General features: G+C 39.9%; 1 protein-coding gene across 1 annotated transcript in view; it reads left to right on the top strand.

The window, feature by feature from the left end:
• LRRIQ1 (leucine rich repeats and IQ motif containing 1) overlaps positions 1-22,606 on the top strand; it is a 209,033-nt gene extending 186,427 nt beyond the window's left edge. Inside the window, exons 26-27 of the mRNA XM_074984002.1 lie at positions 4,483-4,603; positions 22,310-22,606. Coding sequence (XP_074840103.1) covers positions 4,483-4,603; positions 22,310-22,446 — 258 coding nt within the window. The 3' untranslated portion in view covers positions 22,447-22,606. The remainder of the gene's footprint in view (positions 1-4,482; positions 4,604-22,309) is intronic.
• Positions 22,607-23,775: the final 1,169 nt, after the last annotated feature.

Raw genomic sequence — 23,775 nt, 5'->3', positions numbered from 1 at the left:
AATGTTGTCCCTCAAGAGAATATTGATTGTTGAAGGTAAGAGCAAGAACAGAGATTGCAACTTGTGCAAAAGAAATTTTAAAAAGCGGTGGCCACTGAAAACATAGAAAGCAAACTTCAAGAATGTGTCATTTACCCTTTCTGTTGTCTAAGAGTGAAGAATGAATTCTGGACTACTAATTTAACTGACTTCATCCTTGAAGTTGATGATTTGAAAATAACCAAGGGTAGAAGTGGAAAGATGGAGAAGCCTAATGAAAGGTTGTGAATTACACATAGAAAATTGTGTGAAATTTAATATGCAGATTAACTACGAGCAGTGAGATATGGTGGGTTAGTGAGAAGGTGAATGCATTGTACCTCTGAGGCTGACAGTTGGAAAACTGCAGCCACAGATGAATATGCATAATAGGAACAGTTATTAGAGATAATCATGGTGGAGAGATAGCTGTGTTAGTCTGTATTCTATCAAAACAAAAAAGCAGTCAAGTAGCACTTTGAAGACTAACAAAATAATTTTTTAGTCTTTAAAGTGCTACTTGACTGCTTTTTTGTTTTGACAGAGATAATCATGTAAGACGTGATGCATCTGATGAAGCGAGTCTTTGCCCACGAAAGCTTATGCTCCAAAATATCTGTTAGTCTATAAGGTGCCATAAGACTTCTTGTTGTTCAAGTAAGACTGTGATTTCTTACAGATGGAACCTCTCTCATTCGGCACTCTCAGGACCTGACCAGTGCCGGATGAGAGAATTTGCTGGATGATGGAAGGTGAAAATTTTCTAACACATTACCAACGCTTCCTCTTCTTACTGGGCTCTTAGATGAAATTTGGGGTAAATTACAGCTAAATTAAAGCACAGAACACAGAGCCATATTTGTGGCTGTAAACAAACTTTATGGGACCACGGGAAACCTCATTACACCCATGAAAATTGGTTGTGTTGCTAACTAAAATCCTGTCAGATTATGGAGTTTGCCAGATAAGTGAATTCCGGATTAGAGAGTTTCAACCCGTAATATGCTCCTCTTCTTGTGCCTCTTCATGATCTCTGTGCATACATGATCTATCTACTCAAGAAAAAAAATCAATTATCCACAGCATTCCTCCCTCTAGCCTTCTTGGTCCTTGGAACTGGGTGAGTTAACACAAGAGATTTTTCCTGTCATTCTACAACCTATAATGGTAACAGGAATGTTGGATGCAGTAATTAAAAGTCATGATTCTAAAATAATGTTTCCTTTTCCCTAACATTACTGCAGTTTTTGTCTATGGAGTAGATAGTGTGACAGATCAATGGATGCACTGAGTAACTAAAGAGAACAGACAAGTGTTATTACTGTAGAGAATGAGAAGCTACACTTCAGACTTTATAACAGCTCCATCAAGAAATAGCAATAATGAGAAACGGGTCTGGAAGAGTGACAGAACAAACTAAAACAAGAAGTCCTGTGGCACCTTATAGACGAACAGATATTCTGGAGCATATGCCTTTGTGAGCAAAGAACCGCTTCGTCAGGCGCAAAATAATATGAACAAAAATAAATAAATGAAAAGAACAAAATAAAATGAACAGCTTGTACATTGTGGCTGAGAAGCCCAAGAATTAATCCAACAGCCTTCTCTAGCATGGGATTCTCTGAAGTTTTAAATCTAGAATAGGAATGCACATACATGAAAATAAACACTATTCACTGCTCATTAATTCCTCATTTCTTGGAGCTCTAAGACCAGGAGCTGTTATACTGTTGCTCCATAACTTCATGGATAAGGAGAAAATCCTAGTAGCACTGCAGAGACAGTGGAGGAAATTGTGTTTTAACATTTTTCCCCAATTATATCCTTAAGTAAATCCGCTTTTATCTGACAGCACTAAAGGTCACAAGGCAATGTATTGCAGGCAGTCTATAAATCCCACAAAACAGCAGCTTACATTTGACAGATGGAGACTGAGGTGTGAGGATATGACAAAGCATGATAGTCATAAAATAAAACCAATCACTCTGTCTCTCAGAAAGTGAACGAATGCCAGCTTTATTCCATTTCATGAAAACTCTCTTGCTTATACTCTGTTGACATGGAGGTGGTTTCAGTTTCTTTCCCTGGTCTAAATCATGTCTATCGTTTAACCCTGATATGGAAATTTCCTGTTACACAACGGCCGTGTCTACACGTGCCCCAAACTTTGAAATGGCCACGCAAATGGCCATTTCGAAGTTTACTAATGAAGCCCTGAAATGCATATTCAGCACTTCATTAGCATGCGGGTGGCCGCGGCACTTTGAAATTGACGCGCCTCGCTGCCGCACGGCTCGTCCCAACGAGGCTCCTTTTCGAAAGGACCCCACCTACTTCGAAGTCCCCTTATTCCCATGAGCAGATGGGAATAAGGGGACTTCGAAGTAGGCAGGGTCCTTTCTAAAAGGAGCCCCGTCTGGACGCGCCACGCGGCGGCAAGTCGCGTCAATTTCAAAGCGCTGCAGCAGCCCGCATGCTAATGAAGCGCTGAATATGCATTTCAGCGCTTCATTAGTAAACTTCGAAATGGCCATTTGCGTGGCCATTTCGAAGTTTGGGGCACGTGTAGACGTAGCCATCATTTATAATGATGTTATTCTCAATGTTTAGTTGCAGTTTGAATGGAGATTACAGTGGTCTTTTTTTTTATTATTTTTTTTTTTACAATGGCACCTTTTTTCCTGTCCAGCTCAATTCAGGAATTTAATATGTACAGGTTGCTCTCTCTTGTAAATTACATCTTATGACTGTTGTCTCTTTATACCTTTCTGGCATGAGATACTGTTGCTTTTCTCACAATTGTATCCAGCCTGAGCAAGTTAAATTTTACTTTTCTTTTCCCTTTTTTTGGTACTTCTTTCTTACATCACAGTTCTCCAAATTTTCTACTCATCTGTGGAATCTTCCTAAAAGTTTAAATTTTAACTGTAGAGCCCTCCCCTCACATGTGCAAACACGCATGCTGGTAAAGAAACTAAAAAAGGACACCACCATTTTCCTTTGCAGGTTGCCTCTAAAGCCTCTCACTTACACATTTTTTTTTCAAGTACAAGATGCTGCTCCTCAGCACAGCCTGAATTTCTTCCAAAATGAGTGACGGTGTTCTACCTTCATTAAACAATATCCCCTTACAAGTCATTGCTTTACCCACATATAGTTCAGTGAAGCCCCAGTTCACAAGATCAGTGTGAAAAAAAGTCCCTAAGCTTTTATCTGGAGCATACTGTATTTGTTAGAAATTCATCACAAAGGCTATAAGCAATCTCAGTCATTGTGCTGTTTTGAATGAAAAGAATATTCAGTTCCATCTATCATCACTGTAGTTGCTAAACTCTACAGAAGAAAGAGCTAAAGATCTAAAGCTGTGGTTTACCTGACCTGGGCATGATTGCCCCAAGGACGGTACAGTAGACCCCCAAATTACATGAGGGTTGCACTCCTGCACACCCTCGCATAACTCAATTTTTGTGCAAGTTGGGTTCCCAGCTCCCGGCTGCTGGCAGGAGCCAAGAAACTGACCAGTGCTGGTAAGTTTCTCAGCTCCTGCAAGACCAGGGGAGCAGATAGGAATAAGAAGATTTTGAAGTTCCTGGGGTCCTTTTGAAAAAGACCCTCATCTGGATGAGCTGCACAGGAGCAAAACACGGCAATTTCAAAGAGCTGCAGCCGGTGGCATGCTAATGAGGTGCTGAATATGCATTTCAGCGCCTCATTAGTAATCTTCGAAATGGCCCTTTGCATGGCCATTTCGAAGATTTGGGCAAGTGTAGACACAGCCATAATATGGTATCTTTCAGGTCAGTGTTTCTATTCCATGCTGCGCAAGCTCCCAAGGTCAGGAACCCTGTGCTAAAATAAGAAAACATTTCAATTTTATTACTGTATTTAGGTTAATATGTCATGTCTATCACAAACATGTACCACCATTGTATGCCACACAGTTATAATTAATATCATATCAAAGTATAATTTGAATGCTCTCTGATATCCATGGTTAAGTAGCAAACCACTAAAAGATGAAATTACTTACTGCATGCTTGATTGATAGAATTGATACTTGCCCTGGATAAAACATAAATATTGCAGAAAATAATTTGATATGACATTTCTGGCATTCAGCTATGACTTAAATTATAGACCGGTCAGCAAATGATCTTAAGCTGTTTAAGGTTTCATCATCTGTCTGCAAGACTGATTTTCTTCAAAATTACTGTACTGAAAATTTTCTTTTGTTGTTGTACTGACTCAGATCTCAGACCACAATTTTAAGATCGGCTCTTATTTACAAAAATGCTTTGACATAGTGCATTTGTTCAGCCGAGGCAACAATAAAGGATTGTGGTATCATTTTGAAGAAGGTTGTTTGACAGAGTCTGTTTGTTTTATCTGAAGTAATGTGAGCTGCATTCAGAAAATGTCATATTTTGTTTCATGATTGTGTACATTCACTCCCATTGCTCCCAGGCAAGCCCTGTAAGCAGAGAAGACACGGATTTAGACCTTATTTCTATGATCAGCGGAAGCGCTTTGACTCAGAAGAGAGAAAAAAATAATAAGCCACACAGACACTCAGCAGGATCTTCAAGTAAGTTGTGGTTTCTTTGAATATTCACTTTAAAAATCACTTAAAATGTGTTGATGAAACTACATATCTAACTGTATTTGCATAGAGACAGGATAGGATGCCAGCCATTATAATGCCCTCTAACATGTATATTTATTTATTTCTTACCTGAAACTTTCCCTTTATGTTTTAGATATTCATAAAAAACTCTGAATCTCTTCAGAAAAATAACATCATTAGATTTTTTTCCGTCAGTTAATTATAACCTGTGATTCTCCTGTAAGCTATGCCCAATCCTTTGAACATTGATTTCATAAATATTTATTTTTGTCTAACTCTTTAATTGTGAAATGAAGGTTGTTTGTTTTTAATTCTAAAGAATTGCTTTTCTTGTCTTTCTTCTATAAGTGTTCATTTAAAATATGTAAGGAAAGTTGATTTCTATAACTACTGAATGCCAGTTAGTATATCCAAATAAAGGCACGTATCACCGTGATTTCAGTTATTATATTGGGATGCAGGTACTGGTGATTGTTGCACTAAGAGCAAATGGTATTTTCAAATTTCTGGGGAAGTTTATCACTGCTTAATTGTCATAGAAATAAATAAGAGACTCAACACTGGAAAAAAATTCTAATATTGATTAAAATCATGAAAAGCTTAAAACTAACTGAGGAAAATTGGAAAATCATCTGTTATATAAACTTATTACATTCCAGTGCCTTTTATACTTTAGATGTAGATTTTGGAAAATGTGATTTTTGAGCATAAGTGATAAGAGGCAGCAAAGGAAGTGTCAGATGTGTTAGAAAACCTACACAGATTGGTGTATTTCAGTAGCACTGTATAACTAATGGAGTTCCTAGAGGTTGTTCATATCATTGTAAAATAGGCAATTTCAATAAAAAGTAAATCTTATAGCTGATCCGGTAGTTTGTTCAGACTATTACCATTGATATTAATATTGATTACTCAGTTTAAATGAAACTTGAACCAAAAATATGTCGAAAGGTCAACCAACTGATATCCTAAAAGAAAAAAGTAGACATAAAAGCATATGGAATATGTTTTTATCTATATTTTGCTTCCGTAATTAAAAATAAAAACTCATAAAACAACAGATGAAATGCAAATACAGCTGGAATATTATCAGTCACAAAATCCAGTAAGAAAAAGAAAAAAGAACATGTCTCTATTTCTAAGTAAAGCCAATTACAAAAGTTCCACGGAAATAAAGATTGAGCCCCTGTGTTCATAAGCATACAGTGATACAAAGTCCTGAAATGATCACTTAAATGATTTTTTCATAAGCAAACACATATATAGTGAAAGCATCTTGCCTGTGATTCCATTAAAAACATAAATAGAACTTATCTTGAACAATACATACATAAAAATCTCAAAAAAATACATAATTCTGAAAAGTGAGTCTATTTTATTGAACAGTACAACATATAACAATTGTGGCCTAGCAGTGTGTGACCACCCTGGAAAACATGGGGGGATGTGTCACAGTCATGTAGCTTTTTTCTAGAATTCTGAACTGGGGGCAAATGGGAGAACAGATACCACACATGTTAGCAGGTGAGCATTCTATCATGATTAAAGAACAGACGGTGTACTAAATATAAATGTGAGATGAGTGGGAAATGTTCTGTGATTCTGACATGCTTTAAGTCTTGCTAAATGTAATACTTAGTGGAAGGGTATGGACACCTTTTGAAAAGTCTGATAATTTTAAATATACTTTAAGGGATTAATAATTACAATCATCATGATAATTATGTTTTAGGCTTATAACATCATTGTGTATATTGAGCTATATTGTAGTCCCAGCTGTAATCAAAATACAGACTTTTCAATTATATACTTTTCAACTGTGACTGATATAATATTGATGGCTTTATTCTTAAATATATAGTGAATAAAATGTAGCAGTAACTAACACAAGTTATGTAATGTTACTATAGCTGTTATTCAATTTATTAAGGTGTTCTTGAAGTAGAATGTGTGAGAAACCACAACACTATACAACTGATTCACACAAAATCTGAGACATAAAAAAAGTAATTTTCTTTATGTAGCCCAGAACTGTATACTTGGGCTATGTTATAGTTACTTAGGAGGCAGCATGATCTAGTGTGTAAAGCATTTGACTCGGACCCACCACTACCTTCTAGGTCACCTTAGCCGTGTCTACACGTGCACGCTACTTCGAAGTAGCGGCACTAACGTCGAAATAGCGCCCGTCACGGCTACACGCGCCGGGCGCTATTTCGAAGTTAACTTCTACGTTAGGCGGCGAGACGTCGAAGTCGCTAACCCCATGAGGGGATAGGAATAGCGCCCTACTTTGACGTTCAACGTCGAAGTAGGGACCGTGTAGTCGTTGCGCGTCCCGCAACTTCGAAATAGCTGGGTCCGACATGGCAACCATCAGCTGAGGGGTTGAGAGACGCTCTCTCTCGAGCCCCTGCGGGGCTCTATGGTCACCGTGGGCAGCAGCCCTTAGCCCAGGGCTTCTGGCTGCTGCTGCGGCAGCTGGGGATCCATGCTGCAGGCACAGAGTCTGCAACCAGTTGTCAGCTCTGTGTATTTTGTGTTGTTTAGTGCAACTGTGTCTGGGAGGGGCCCTTTAGGAGAGCGGCTTGCTGTTGAGTCCGCGCTGTGACCCTGTCTGCAGCTGTGCCTGGCACCCTTATTTCAATGTGTGCTACTTTGGCATGTAGACATTCCCTCGCAGCGCCTATTTCAATGTGGTGCCGCGCAACGTCGAAGTTGAACATCAACGTTGCCAGCCCTGGAGGACGTGTAGACGTTACTCATCGAAATAGCCTATTTCGATGTAGGCTTCACGTGTAGACGTAGCCCTTGTGGAAGTCACTTCCCCTCTCTACATCTCAGTCTCTGTACTTGTAAAGTGGGGATAATGGTACTGACTTCAGATGTGTAAAGTGCATTGAGAGCTAATTGTGAAAGCTAGATAGTATTATTTTGTTCACTACCTAAACTAGCCTGTGAGAAGGGGAACAAGTAAACATTAATTATGTATTTCCTGCTCATTGATGAGTTAGCTAAACTGCTTGGAACCTCCATGTCAAGACAGGGATAGGTCCTATAAATGGCTCCACCCAGGCATATTCCTGTACCACACAGAACCCCATTTAAAGTTAATGGAGCTCTTATACCAGTGCAAATCCATTTGCTTGGCCAAGGCCTTTATTAGCAAAAATAAACACATGGCCAGACACATGCAGAATGATGTACTTGCCAACAAACCAAACCAAAGGTGGTTGGTCAGAATGCAGATCTATCAGCCTTTCCACATCACTAACTTTTTTCTAGCTATATTAAATGACAAAAGTTCAGTACCACTTCCAAGTTCTATTATTTAAAATTTGAGAGCATATAATAAAATAAAATGGCACAGTGAATGAAAGATTTGAGGAAAGGACATGGGCTTGCTTTTTAATATTTTTCTGTCGACTTAGGCATGTGTTTAATCTTCTGTGCCATTATATAGCCCCATTGACTTTAACATGCAGGTGCAGGGAGCCTCCCATATGCAGCCACTACCAAGAGTACAGAATCACAAATAATCGTGAGGCAGAAGGAACAGCTGGACTTCTGAATCAAATCTTTATTCCACTGACATCAATGGCAAAACTCCCATTAATTTGAGTGGAACCAGAATTTCATCCACAGCATGATGTTAAGACAGAGTGCAAAAAAACTTAAACATACATTCTTTGCTATGTTTCTCAGTTCTCATAAGTCATGTTAGATAACCTAAACCTCTTTTTGTGGACCAAATGGCAATCAAATGTTATACAGTTCTTGTTGGACTAGAAAGTAGTTTAAAATATACTATCTTTAGTATTTCTTCCTAAAATTGCTGAATATTTCATGGTGATTTATGGTTCGTCTTTTAAAATGTAACATGCTATATTGAAGCCCCATTCACAAAAGCAATCACACTGACATCAGTGAGAAAATGTTTGCAGATAAGGCTCATAGAACATGATTTTCATGGAGAAACGTATTCTAGGCCATGATCCCATAAACCCTTGTCTATGTGCTTGGCTTTATTACTGTGAATATTGCTAGTGGTTTCAATCAGATAGCTCTTGTAAGCAAAATTAAACATGTATTTAAATGGCTACAGGATTAAATTCTTTATCAGTTTGTGAAGTGTGGTGCAAATATATGGCTTTCTTCAAATTGACTTATTACAACCTTGGACGTGTTAATGCTACATAATTAATCTTCCTAAATGTACTATTATGAAGCCTATTTATTGCATCCATTTAACAAAGTGTGTAAGCTGTATATTTTGTTGGAAAAAGCCCTAGAAGTAATGCATAGACACATACTGTTTGCATCTACCAGACCAGATCAGACTCCAGGTTGTAAATTTAGGTACTCGGAAAAGGAACACTTAATTAGTCACTACTTCTGAGCAGTTTGATTTTAGTGACTTGTCTAAAATCATGTAGTAACCTAATGACAGGGGAAGAGAGAGAATCAGATTCTCCAGGGCAGCATTCAATGTCTTAACCATATAACTGATCTTATCTTCCTTCAGTCACCTGTCTCATTCACTGCACACATTCATCTTCTGCAGCACCCTCGTTTACTATACAATGCTGATTTATCTCCTCACCAAGTCCATAATGTGAATTGAATGAGAGAGAGAGTGAGTTTTGATAGAAAAAAATGTGTATGTGTATATAATTAAAGACTGTAACATAGCCTGTGAGGACAAGGGGCAATGAGTCAAGATTGCAAGAGGAATCTGAATTTTGTCATGACCTAGTTTCTGCATGCTTGATTTTGCAACCTTGTTCATGCTGGTTTGATATTGGCTTTGTAAGGAATTTTCTAGAGTGTTTTTTTTCTTTTAATTAGCAGCCATTTTGAAAAAAAAGCAGAAATTTTATCTTGTGACACATGGACATCCATTTGGGTGTTTAATAGGGCTGGAATATTTATATTCACCACTCAGACTGATGCTACTTGAGTTAACTGAGCAAAATAATATGTCATCATCCTCTAGCTGAATTAGCACTCACTTTGCCTGTGTTTTTTATATATATTTACTGATTTCAGAAGAATGGTGAGAGACCGAGAGCTCAGGTTTCATTCCTGGTGTTAGAGTGGAGTGTGCTTTAATGGTACTGGACTTTTCTTCTCTTTTCCCCAGACTTGACCACTTGTGCTCCTTTATCTCCAATCCGTACCAATCCCATCTCTTCTTCATATGTAGTTCTTTGTACCCATCCCTAGCCAGTCTCAGGTTCCACTCCTGACATTCTTATGCCAGTACTTGTTTCCCACCACCAGTCACAGTCTTTGTCCTACTCTCAGTCCCAGTGTCCTTACCCTTATACACACAAAAAAGATTATTTTGAAAGTAAATTGAAAGAATGTGGTTCTCCTTTCGAAATCGCTCTTCCTTTCCTGTTTCAGGAAGAGTGCTCCCTTTTGATTGCATCTTTCAAAAGAAAACGTGTAGATGTTCCACAGACCCTTCTTTTCGAAAGAGCTGTCCTCATGGAGCCTGATTTTTCGATCCCTGGCCTGTTCTTTTAAAAGAGCGGGACTGTGTGGATGCTGTCTTTCAAAAGAATAAATTGTTCTTTTGTTACGCTTTTTTTGTGTGTAGAAGCACTCTTTTGAAAGAAGTTCTTTCGGAAGAGATCTTCTGGAATGGCTTCTTTTGAAAGATCTCTGTAATGTAGACATAGCCAAAGACAAGAAGACTTGTACATCAAATTTAGCTCTTTCATAAATGTTTGCAGGCGTTGGACTTGACCAATAAGAATATCATTAAGAATGTCATATCCCAAATCACTCAAGATTTTTTCTTCAATTTTGTTGTTTACACCAAATTCTAGATGTATTGTCTCATTTATTATATTAAATAAGAAGAGTTGGTAGTACTGGGTCTATTTTTCAGTCTGAAAAGTGGTTGACAATTTTTGATGATTCCTCTGAATAATTTTAAAATAACAATACAAGGAAAATTGATCAAATTAGAATTACAGTTAAAGTATTAAAAAGCCACTTTGAACATGTTTAAAAATATTACAAGACAGTGTAATTAAGAAAGGTCACAGTGTATGTTTGAGATAACAGCCATTATACATTGGGGTAATATCCTCATTCTACTCTAAAATTCACATTAATTTCAAAAAGGCCAGAAATTAACCTTCACCTTTTTATTTATTTTCTTCCCTGATATTTTTTTATCTATTTGTAAAAAAATTAAATAGTGCAATTAATGTTCAGAAGAACTGGTGAGTGTCATTTCAATGTGGACATAAGAAATAATGTTGAAAAGCAAATGCTGTTAGATTGTAGCATCTAGCTCAGCACTAAATCTGATGAATTTTACTCATTCACAGAGCTTAAATTGATGTAAACGCTTTGCTGCTAAAGATTTGTTCTGGTCACTTCCATTAAAATGTTGAATTTTTCTCTCCATGCTTTCTTATGCAGTATTTGCTGTTAAGCAATACAATATGGTAAGGACTTTGAAATGAATTATATATCTAGACAACATGTTAGGTATATCGATTAAAATCCTGTGATGTCTTAGGCACATATCATGAAATTTCTAACATAACTTGTTTAATAAAGGTTTTTGATAGATACCAAGAGTTTCATTCAAAGCATTTTACATATTGCATTACTTATCTAAATCAAGCATATGTAAACCTTGACATTTGTTAAAGAACCAAGGATTTAACCAAAAAAGACCAGAACAAATCATTAGCAGAAAACAGATTAAACATCAGATAAGTGACTGCTTGAAAATATGAACACTCTAACCAAACTCAAGAGATGCTTTTAGCACATATTTAACTAAAAATATTGTTTGGTGTATACAAGCACCTGAAAATTTCTTTGAGACTTCTTCACATAGACAAAAATACATAGTGTTACTATAAACAAATCATTTTCCATAACAGTTTCACAATTTTAAAAGTATGAGCAGTGTTTGTTAAATTACTTTATTTAAGAATTGTTCATGATTTTATTCCCACCTGGCTAAACATTACAATTTAACACACTCATTCACTCATAATTATTCTATTTAATAGACTTGCCAGATTCTGTTTAAATATAATACCAGATAATTATTAATAAGAATGTTAATGTGATTGCCAAATAAAAACCTGTATAGTCCTGTTGTTTTGCTTAACAGTTTGTTTAGTCACTATGTTGTATTTATTTAAAAACCAAGACTTTCCATTAGCTCCAGTGGGCTTTAGATAATAGACAAGATCCTATAAAAATTAACTGATGAACACAAAATGAAGTGAAGGTATAAAGATAACTAGTTATAAGTGTTTATTTACATATGTTTAACAAATAATGAATGTAAATGCCACTAATTATTTTGTCAGCAAAAACTCTCTTTTAAAATTCCTTATTTATTTAGTCATATACTATTCCACTGTCCACTCATTTCAGAACATTGTTTTTCAGTTTAGAGAAAAGAAGCTATTACAGAATCCCAAGCTCTTGTAAATCTTTTCCTCTTGTCAGATAATGGAAGCTTTTAGGAATTGTTAAACAACCTTGGTAGAAAAAGTTATAACTGACCCGAGAAAGATTGCAAATTATGGTTTATATGTAGAATCTGACTTTAAAAATGTGCACAAAGACCACAGCTGAAGGTTCACAGAATAGTTTTGCAATGAATAAATGCTTAACCATGCAGCTCTTATATGATTAGCTCCACTGAGATCAATGTTTGTTACAGCACCTTGAAAAAATATACCAATCTCATAGAAATGGAAGGGACCTTGTGAGGTCATTGAGTCCAGTCCCCTGCCCTTACAGCAGGACCTCTCACCATCCCTGACAGACTTTTTTTTAATCTATTTGCCCCTGAACTTACAACCCAGGTTTTAGCAGGCCAGTGCTCAAAAGATCGACCTATCCCTCCACCCCAAAAAATACAAAGCACTGTACAAGTGCTAGATATTTAGTAAGGATCTCTGGCTTTTTGTCCAATGGCTCCTATCAGTCACTTTCCCCTATCTCTCAATTGCTGAATAGTAACAGAGGTAGCCATGCTAGTCTATATACTATCAAAACAAAAAAGCAGTCAAGCAGCACTTTACGCTAACAAAATAATTTATTAGGTGATGAGCTTTCATGGGACAGACCTACTTCTTCAGATCATAGCCATACCAGAACATGTTAATGGCCTGAAAATCTGCATTTTACTGAAGAGGAATTTTCACAGCAGTTTGGAAAGAGGGGCTGCTGAACTCTTTTATATTCAAATTCGACACATTAGCTCGTCTTTAAACTGGGATGGGAATTTTCTAGCTGGTTATAGGGGCTCCTTTGCATACTTTGCTTTATCTAATTCCTGACTCCCTTTCCCCCCATCCCCCACTTCTGCCCCTCTGATCTCTGATTTGCTCACCTTGATAATATTTTTCTGATTTGTCAACCTTGATTACTATTTTTGGTTCTCAATTATTGTTTTGTTCCCTCTCCTGGCTGTTCAAAAAACTCTTAAACATAATAATCCTGATTGTCCACCTGCAGCCAGAAGGAAGCAAGCAACTGCAAACACATAGGCTGTGTCTATACTAGCAAGTTCTTTCAAAAGATTTTTTCAAAAGAAGGGGGTTCTTTCAAAAGATCCCCTAGAGCATCTACACACAAAAGCTATGTCTATACTATGTCTTTTGAGAGTGCCTTTCAAAAGGGTGCCATTTGAAAGAGAGGAATCAAAAGATGTCCTTTCGAAGCAGAGCGTCTACACACAGACTGGGGCTAGCACCGTTGATGTGCGCCGTTGAAAAGGCCATCTGCCCTTTCAAAAGGGGCCAGCAAGCCCATAGAAGGAGAGTGTCTACATGTACCCACACCTTCTTTCAAAAGAAGGGACTAGGAAATGCCATGGCCGGGGCTGCATGATGGACAAGCCCTTCTAGGGCTGCAGCCAACCTCCCCGTTAAAAAGTCTCTCCCCAACACCCTCAGCCTGCACAGCACAAGGCCTGCAGGGCTGCTACCAGCCCCACAGACACAGTGTCTGCCAAACAGAGCATGGACCAGCAGCAGCTGGAAATCCTGCTTGTTGCTGCCAGAGTAGTAGTTGCCTGCTGACCACAGCAGTGGTGGCTGTCCTGCAGCTCCTGTTGTGGGAGGCTCCCTGAAGCAGCCGGGGATACCCCAGACCCTTGCCTCCTTTGGTGCCACACACCCCCGTTGCTCTGCTGGCTCTGGAGCTACCCCATCAGCTCAGAGTGGTGGGAGCACCCGGTCATGGGGGAGTGGGACAAAGACCAGCGGCTCCAGAACTTCCAGATGTGGCGGCAGACCTTCCTGGAGCTCTGCCAGTGGCTGTCCCCCATGCTGAGACATCAGGACACACATATGCAGCATGCTGTCCCTGTGGAGAAGAGAGTCACAATAGCTGTCTGGAAGCTGGCCACTCCAGACAGCTGCTGCTCCATGGAACACCAATCCAGTGTGGGTAAGGCCACAGTTGAGGCCATAGTGATGGAGGTAAGGAGGCCTGGGCCACACACGCACCAGGGGTTGGGGGTCCCAGGACCGGGGGCCCAAGGTGGGGCCAGGACAGGGGCCAGGACAATCTGCACACCCTCACGGGGTGCGCCTGTCTCACCCCCGCAGGTGGTGTGTGCCCTCAATGCGATGCTTCTCCAGAAGGTGGTCCACACTGGGGACCTGGACGCAGCCATTGCAGGCTTGGCTGTGCTTGGGTTCCCAAATTGCTTTGGGGCTCTTGACAGGACCCACATACCCATCTGTGCCCCGGAGCACATTGGAGGACAATATATAAACAGGAAAGGCTACCACTCCATGGTTCTGCAGGCTGTGGTGGACAGCCAGGGCCAGTTCCAGGACATCTATATGGGCTGGCCCAGCTGAACCCATGACATGCAGGTTTTCTACAGTTCAGGCCTGTGCTGCCAGCTGGAGGCAGGGACTTACATCCCCCAGAAGGAGGTCCCAGCGGGGGACACAACAGTGCCCTTCTGCTTGGTGACTGATGCGGCATATCCATTCCAGCCCTAGCTCACGTGCCCCTATACAGGCCACTCCACCCCCAGCCAGGAGCAGTTTAACACCCAGCTCAACCACAGCTGCAATGTGGTTGAGCGAACCTTTGGCTGTCTCAAGGGCCGGTGGTGCTGCATCCTGGCATGCCTGGAGTTGGATGTCCTCAATGTCCAATATTGCGGAGAGTAAGTGGGAGGCCTTTGCACAGGGGTGGGCGACTGACGCTGGCACAGGCTATTCCCAGCCGGATGCCACCCCTGGCCACCAGGCCCACCATGAGCAGATCCGCGTATGTGAGGCCCTGTGCCAATACATTGACCAGGGGCCCCATTAAGTGCCACCCCGGCCACCCCCAGTGGGTCCACCACAGATGCACCTCCACCCCATGCACTCACCACACATTGCCCCCCACCCACTGCACAGTGCCCCCTGACCTCCTGCACACCTCCCTCCCCACCAGGCACACAGCACAACAGGGATATGGGTGAAATAAACAGTTATTATTGAATGCAATGTGGAACTTTGTTTTCAAAATATGCAGAATATAAGCATAGAACTGTTTACGGGGGGGCATAGGGGGCCTGCATGGGGGTCCTGTGTTGTGTGGCAGGGGTGGAAGGCCTCGACCCATGGCAGCGCCAGGACCCACAACCCCCGCAGTCAAGGGTTCCCAACGGGGCTGGGTGGGTGCGGGGAGTATGGGGAGGTTGGGCTGGGGGTCCACCACAGCTTGGTGATCAGCTCCAGCTGGGTCCTCTTCAGGGGGACTGGCAGGAGGGACAGCAGGTGTGGCTGAAGGGGAGGGCAGCGGGAGGGGGCATCCAGGCCAAGAGCTCTCTGATGGTGCCTGTCATATCCCTCAGGGTGCCCATCAGTTCTGCCCAAGCCACCAGGCACAAGGTGGCCTCGCCCTCCTCCAGTTGGAGGTGCTGCTCCCCCACCTCCACTGCCAGTGGCTAGGTGGAGGTCCTCTGCCGCCCACCTTTGGCACCTCCAGGAGTGCAGGGGGGCTGTCGGGCACTGAGGATGGTGCAAGGCTCTCCTGACCCTTGGATGGTGCAGCTATAAAAATAGGAGGGAAAAGAGGGACAGGCTGAGAGTACCAACACCTGCCCTATGGCCCATTCCCCCTATCCTCCCATGGGCGGTGGGTCCCTGTCTCCTGTCCGACGGCAGGGCAGCCCTGGAGGTCCATGGTGGCAGTGGTGGCAGTGGGTGTCTCTGTTCCCCTGAGGGTGGCCCCCTTGTGCACTCCAGCCCCTGGCATTCCCTCACCCCAAGAGGCAGCTGCAGCGCTATCCATGGAGGTGAGTTCTGAAGGCCACTGGTGGCCATGCTGCCAGCCCAAGGGCCACCGCCCAGCTGGGCGGTGGCTGGCCAGGGTCCACTGGGGGCATGCAGGGCCCTGTGGCGAGCATGCAGCCCCTGCCCTGTGATCCTGGATGTGTGCCCCATCAGGTACGTACCTGACAGTCCACTGCTGAAGTCAGGGGCTGCCAGGCTGGCTGATGCCCCCCTGGAGATGTGGGAAGGGAGATCAATGACCATGTTCCCCTCCTGCTGGGCCATTCAGTGGCTGGCTCTGACTCTGGCCCTGCTGGCATTGGGTGGCCAATGATCCTGTCTCATTAGGGTCCTCAGGGTGGGGCTCCTCCACAGAGGTATCAAGGATGGCAGGTGGGGAAGTGGTGTCCCATGGGCCCAGGAGGCTGTGGAGCTCCCAGTAAAATGGGCACAAAGTGGGAGCTGTTCCTGACTGGCTGGCCAAGTCCTGAGCCAGGGCATACCGCTGCCGCAACTCCTTAAACTTGCTGTGAACCTGGTCCAGAGTACAGGCAGGGTGGCCACAGGTAGTCAGGCCCTTGGCCAGCTTGGCGAAAGTGGCTGCATTCCACTGCTTCATGCCTATTTTACACAGAACCTCCTCCTCCTGCCATAGGCCCAGCAGGTCCCAGAGCTTGTGCTCCATCCAGGAGGAGGCTCCCTTTTTTGTTCCCCCTGGCTGGACCCCTGGGAGCCCTGGGCACGTTTGGAGGGGTGGCCTGGGGCTCCTTATGTCCCTGGCTGGTGGCCATGTTCCTTTGGTTGCTACTGTGGGTCTTGTTGAGGCACTCCCAGCTTCCTGCAAGGGGGTTTCTGGGTGCATGCAGGTTTAAGGGCTGCTGCACACACCGATAATAGAGCCCCACAGGCACTGGGCCATATGTCTCCACCTAACAGCTGATCAGCACCATGGCGGACCCTGCTCTTTCGAAAGAACAGGTCACGGAGCATCTACACACGCCTTCTTTTGAAATAAGCTTATGAAAGGGGTGGCTTTTCCTATTCCATGTTTGGAAGAACGATTTCGGAAGCTGGACCACATTCCTTCAATTTCATTTTCAAAAGAGGGCCTGAACTTTCAAAAATAATGGTTAGTGTAGACGCAGCTAAAAAGTGTTCATTCATAAGTAAATCAAAAGAATGTGGCGCGCCTTTCGAAATTGTGCTTCCTTTTCCATTTGAGGACAAGTGCCCCCTTTCGACGTACTTTTTCAAAAGAAAACATGTGTAGATACTCACAGTGCCCTTCTTTCAAAAGATCAGTCGTCATGGTGTCTGAGCTTTTGATCCCTGGTCTGTTCTTTTGAAAGAGTGGGGCTGAGTGGATGCTCTCTTTCAGGAAGAATGGATTGCTCTTTTGATCTGCTTTCTTGTATGTGAACACACTCTTTGTAAAGAAGTTCTTCTGGAAGAGATCTTCTGGAAGGGCTTCTTTTGGAAGATCGCTGTAGTGTAGACATAGCCATATACCAACAAGAAGGAGGAGAGAAATATGAAGAAAAGAGAAAGAAGTATAAACAAACAGAAGGAAGCTAGGTTTTCAGTTACCCATTAATTTCAATTAGAGACTGCAGTGTGGAATTTCTGGGAATATGTAGTGCAATATAAGTAAGGAAAACGCTCTCCTTTCAAAATGTTATTGCTGATTCTGTAAATTCCTGTTGAGCCCCTGGACCTAGACAGGACTGAGAACATTGGAGATGGTTGTCACTTTGGTGGAGCACTTCACTCATGGATAAGTTTTCCAAGGCTTCTATTTTATATTGTGGAATTAATAGGGAGGTTGTTTACAAACAGATTGATACCAAAATAACTAAATTGGTTTTAATTGACACATTTTGGTTTTTTTTTTCAGTGCTAGTTAGGATATGGATGCTCATTTTGCATAAATAAGACACTCCTAATCCAACATAAGTATATCTATGTGATGTACAACTTTCACTAATGCAAGAAACTAAATTACAATCCATATAGTTATTTCAGGGTCATTTTTTGGGTGGATAACTTCGAGTTCTGTAATGTGTGCCATGAAGTTGGTTCCTCTTTCTTCCCTACAGGTAGTTTCTATGTTCAACTCCAGGAAGGATTGTAATAAAATTAAGATATTTTTCTGATTAGGCAACCGCCTCCACTGACTACTCAGACTGCCTCTTTGTGATGGGTCACATGATCCCAGGGCCCAGTCTTTAAGTCACATTTAATGTATAAACGAGTCAGTAGTTTTCTGTGTGTTTGAAGGCTGCAGCATCAGGCTAGAGAAGTTACAAAAAAGAACAGCCTTCAGTGTACTCCTATGCCAATTTGACTTGATTTTGTGTTCAAGGGACAACTTTTAGGTATAAGGCTGCTTAATCTCCCTATCAATTCAGTCTTTAACCTCTCTACTAAGATGGTTGGTAGTAGTAGTAGTAATAATAATAATGTCTAGTTTCTACATAGTGATTTTCATTGATGGAGCTCAAAAACTTCAGAACAGTCAGTATTATTCCATTTTACAGATTGGGCAAACTGAGGCACACAGTGGTGAAATATCTTGATGTATCGTATGTTATAGCTTCCCTAAACTCTTGGTATTTCATATTAGTTTGGTTAATCTTTCCCTTCAGACAGGAGACATTTTTTTAGCCACCTAGAGAGCAATCCTTTGCACCCCATATGTGGACCTTTTCAGTTATGAAGGCACAGAATGGCTAGATAATCAGGGAGCCACAACTGGTACCCTTTCAGATTCCTTCGTTTCACTGACTATAAATCCAATGAAACAGAAAATCTAATTATGTAGGATTTTCTGGAAACCTGCAAAATTATCAAAAGACTGAGGGAGTTTAATCCTACTCTGCAACATTGTATAATTGTATGGACTCTGAGGTCTTTCATTCTTCCCACAGTTTTAATCACAGACTTTTTGAATACAGCATGTTGTCAACACTCTTTACAGATTCTAAAAGTTATTCCATTTTCTGTACATATGTATTAATTTAACAGGGTTGTTTTGTTTTGTTTTTTTTCTAAAAAAGATTACAATCTGTTACACTCAGACATACAAAGTAAATTCGTAGGCATTTGAACCTGAAGTTTTAGGATTTGGGGACAAGAAAAATTCATGTAGTTCAACATGGTTTCCTTCTGTCCCAATAAAAAAATGTATCTGAATAATTTTGTAAAGTGTTAATAGTTATAGCAAGTTGCAACAAACTGGAAAAAATCTTACATTACCATTTCAGAATAATATTTCACAGTAAAGGAAATGTAGCACTGTCCCTTTGAATGAATTATGTACATTTATATGTGGAAAAATAGAAAATCCTACATGCGAAGATTTCTGTAGCCCTTCAACTGGGAATCATATTTAAATTCAGAAATTTATAAGCAGCCCATGCTCTTAGTACCTAGGGTGTAATAAATTTCAGGCTTTGTTCCATTGATTTTTTTCCCTTTTGGGTGAAGTTCCAGAACTGTTACGGTAAGGGTTCTTCCCTTCCCCCTCTTCCTCCTCCCCCTCCCCCATAAAGGAGATTAAAGTATAAATTGGGGCAGGGGGAAAAATATATTTGTTAAAAATGTAGAAAAATAATCAGTGTCTCCACCTTCACTCACTTGTATTGCTGCAACTTACAAGAGAAATGCTGTAGAAAGACTGTTGCATACATACAGTAGCCCCAACCTTTGTTTTCAGTTTAAATAGGTATCAATGACTTCCTCTTATTTTACAAATAAATAAGGAATGTCCTTATTGTTAATTCTTTGCGTCTTTTCTTTTTAGAAACTGTACTTTCCAACTTCAGTATTGAGAGAGAAACTTTTTAATGTTGTTTTATTAGGCTTAATTTAAACTTCCCCAGAGAAACTAATGAATTCATCATTTTGCTGCTGCCAATTTGGGGTATCTTCTGAGGGTCCTCTACGTCTCTAATTAAAGAATACCCTGAAAGTTCACAATAAACTTCCATTAAGGCTTAAATACCATATCTCCTTGTTACCTACTAAATATCCCATCTGTACTAGTGAGGTTTTCAAAACATTTGCTACCATTTTTATCATTGACAAGATAATGAAATGACCTAGTGTAGATGGAAGAACAGCCACTACTAGCATTTTTGTCACTGTGTTAATTATGCCTACTTTAAGTAGTCTAAGAAAAAAGTTCTGAGGAAAGATTAAATAGGATAAATATGTACAGCTTGGCTAAGCCACAACTAAAACTGGGGATGCATCAAAAATACATGAAAGGTCCAAACATCAAGAAGAAAGACACATTGCTTTGTTAGAATGAGAGGGTAGAAATAGGAGCAATGGGGTAAAATTAAAAAGGGGAACTGTCCTAACAGTGAGATATTGTTAAACTGTAGAATTTGCTCTGAAGGGAAGTAATGAGAGTGCTGTTGCTTGGGACTTAAAACTAAATTAGATAACATGTATCACAGTGGACAACCCTGTTTTGGCTGAAGTGAATTCACTTAGGCCTTTTTGGCATCACTCATAGGCCTTTTTCATTTCTGATCTCTGTGATTATATGAATTAGCTTAATGCAGCTAATTAAAAGTGTTAAAAATAATCTACCTGAAAGGGGTAAATTTGAATATGTTCTATATTTGGCAGAAAGACACTTGTAAAATTCTGTAATGCTTGCTTAGCTTAGTTTAGATCCTTCGAAATAAAGACATTAGTCAACTGTGTTATCTTTACCATTTCCCTTTCTGAGGATTTGCTGCAGTATGTGAGACATATGGTGCAGACTATTAGAAAATTTTGCCTACATAATGAGAAAGAGAGACATTTCTATCATTTTAAGTGTTGATCTTCTTAAAATAATATTACATCTATGTTGGCACACTACATATTACTCGCATGTCTATTAAACTACTAATTTTGTGTTTGTTTTTAGAAATCAGTAATTTCATTATTTAGCTATTTGCATAGAATGTTATTGAAGTCTTAATATATCATAATTTCATAAGATTGAAAATTTTTGGGGTTACAATGTTTTTATACATGCTTTTTGACCCAGTTCCACTTTCATTGGAACTAGTGGCAAGATTTCCTTTTACAGTACTCAATCAGAGGCAATCTGGTGCATTGTATTTGTATCCATGTATCAAAATAGCAATCAGTCAAATAGATAAAACCTCCAAAAGTTCCTTGTTTCTCTAATTTATCATGCTTTTAAAAAATAATTTCAAAATAAAGAAGTAAGGAAACTTGTTTACCCATGCCCATGTCAAATGTACCCTCTAATTTTTTCCAGCCATGTGTGGAATAAATTTAATGTGCACTGAGGCATCTGCAAATGTGCACCACCAGGGAAACCAAACCTAGCTTTGGGTGCTCTGCTAATCAGCTCAGCAGCATTCGATTCTCTCCTAATTGGCCATACAAGCACATAGCTTGCTGGGAATACTACCTATCTCTCATAATTTTTCAGTTCATTTTCCAAAATACAGTACTTATTTGCACTGTTACAAGTTTATTTTAAAACATGTAATTACTTAGAAGAAAAATCACAAAGACAAGAGATATAAGCTATGCAAAACTATAAACTATCAAATTAGATAGTAACAGAGAGATAGCCCTGCTACTAACAAGCCCGTTGCCAACTTTGTCCACATATCTATCTATTCTGGAGATACCATCACTGGACCTAACCAGGTTATTCACAGAATCATGGGCACATTCTCATGTTCCTCAACTAACATCATATATGCCATCATGTGCCAACAATGCCCACATGCTTTGTATATTGGACAGACTTCAAACACTCTTAGACAAAGAATTAATGGGCATAAAACAGACATAAAAACACTCCTGATTCACAAACCTGTCAGCCAGCACTTTAATGGAGTGGGCCATTTTGTTAATGACCTGAAAGTCTGTGTTTTACTGAAGAGGAATTTTCACAGCATTTTGAAAAGAGAGGCTGCTGAACTCTCTTTTATATTCAAATTTGACACATTAACACGTTCTTTGAACCGGGATGGGAATTTTCTAGCTCTTTACAGGGGCTCTTTTGCATACTTGGCTTTATCTAATTCTTGACTCCCCTCCCCCGGCTTCTGCCCCTCTGCTGTCTGATTTGCTCACCTTCATAATATGTTTCTGATTTGTCAACATTGATTACTATTTTTGGTTCTCTGTGCCTTATATTGAGTCTGTTCTGGTATAGCTATGGTATGAAGAAGTGGGTCTGTCCCATGAAAGCTCATCACCTAATAAATTATTTTGTTAGTCTTTAAACTGCTACTGGACTCCTTATCAAATTAGATGTTTTTATGGAAGAGTTTTTACTTGTATCAAAAGTAATCAACTCTGAATTCATCCCATATTTCTTGCTGTTTGTTTGATCATGTAGCAAAGGACATATCTGCTTCAGAAAGAATACACCTGGGTTCATTTCATAAAGAGCGGATATCGTTTCGAGACCATCCAGTCCAGCTTAGTGGAGGATGGGGAAGTGGCAAGAGAAAGGCAAAATCTCTGAAGAATTAATAGAAACTTCTGCATGCAAAACATATGGAGAGATGTTTATTTTCAAGAGATCTGTAATTATAAACTATTTTAGGATTCTGTATATAAGTGTTACCAACTAGATAGAGAGTTTCAGAGAACCCTGTAACATTTATTATGCTTTATCTGTTTTGCATGTTTTTGTTTTGTTTTTGTTTGCTGGTGATGATATTCTATACATACAATATTTTGTATTTGCAATTGCTTATTTATGTGATATGAAATACAGAACCTATTAACTTGTTACCATAATATTTGTGAGTAAAGCTTCAATTTACTTATATCAACTAGTTTACATATATAAATGCAATAATGACTCATGATTATTTTTGAGGATGTATGTTAAGAACTAATGTACTGATTTCTTGTAGCACAATAATAATATATATTATCTTTATACGTCTGAACTATGTTGTGGCTCTAATGGCCAAGAAGGGCATCCTGAGAAAAGTCTACCTGTATGTATTGTTGAAGAAGTAATGGAAATTCTTGGCACATTATAATGTGTTAATATCTATTTTTAGTAATATGAGATATGCATATGAATGCTGGTACTAAATTATGTTAATACAGTTCTGGTGTGATGCTATGACAAGCTTTTAAGGATGTCTAACATTTTTTCCAGTATAAAATTGAATTTACCACCCTGAAATTTTCTCGTGGGCTGTGTAACATTACTTCTCTTGGTCAATGATAGGCAGTCTATTTGTTCAAGTAGTTTCATTCAAATTAATGCTAATGAACACGTGTAAAAGTTTTATAATACAGCTTTAATTAAGGAAGCCTGAGAAATAGTATGTTTACCTTCAGCATGCTTGAAATGGGTACATAACATTATTTTAAATGATCACTAGGTTCATCCATAGACAGGACAGAAAAGGCTGTTTGATCTGAATTCCAGTTTCTAAATGGTTTCTGTTCAGAAGGTGGAAAATGCTAATTGGATATAGAGAAGCGAATCTTTGGTATTTCCCCATCTGTACATTTCATCCTTTCTTGAAGCCTTATACCGCAACAGAGACAGGGGCTTGAGACATCAGTAAAATAAAACATAAGTGATGATTTCTTTATTGTTTTAGGAACATAGCATAAATTCTATATGACATTGTTTTCTGAAGTGACTATCATGTTATTGTTTTTAAAAGCTACAAGTTAATATGGATGGGAAGTGTTTAACTTTATCATCTTTTACTGTAAACACTTCAAAGGAAATTTGTGTTAACACTGTTTAAAGACTTTTACTATTAACATGCAGAGCTCTGGGTCATGAAGCTGATCTCTTCCTGTTTAGTTGCTTTGCTATTTAAAAAG

Source organism: Carettochelys insculpta, chromosome 1 (assembly GCF_033958435.1).
Source record: "Carettochelys insculpta isolate YL-2023 chromosome 1, ASM3395843v1, whole genome shotgun sequence".
In the NCBI taxonomy this organism is placed as follows: domain Eukaryota; kingdom Metazoa; phylum Chordata; order Testudines; family Carettochelyidae; genus Carettochelys; species Carettochelys insculpta.
Note: the sequence above shows the minus strand (reverse complement) of the source record. Positions and strands in the feature narration are given on the sequence as shown.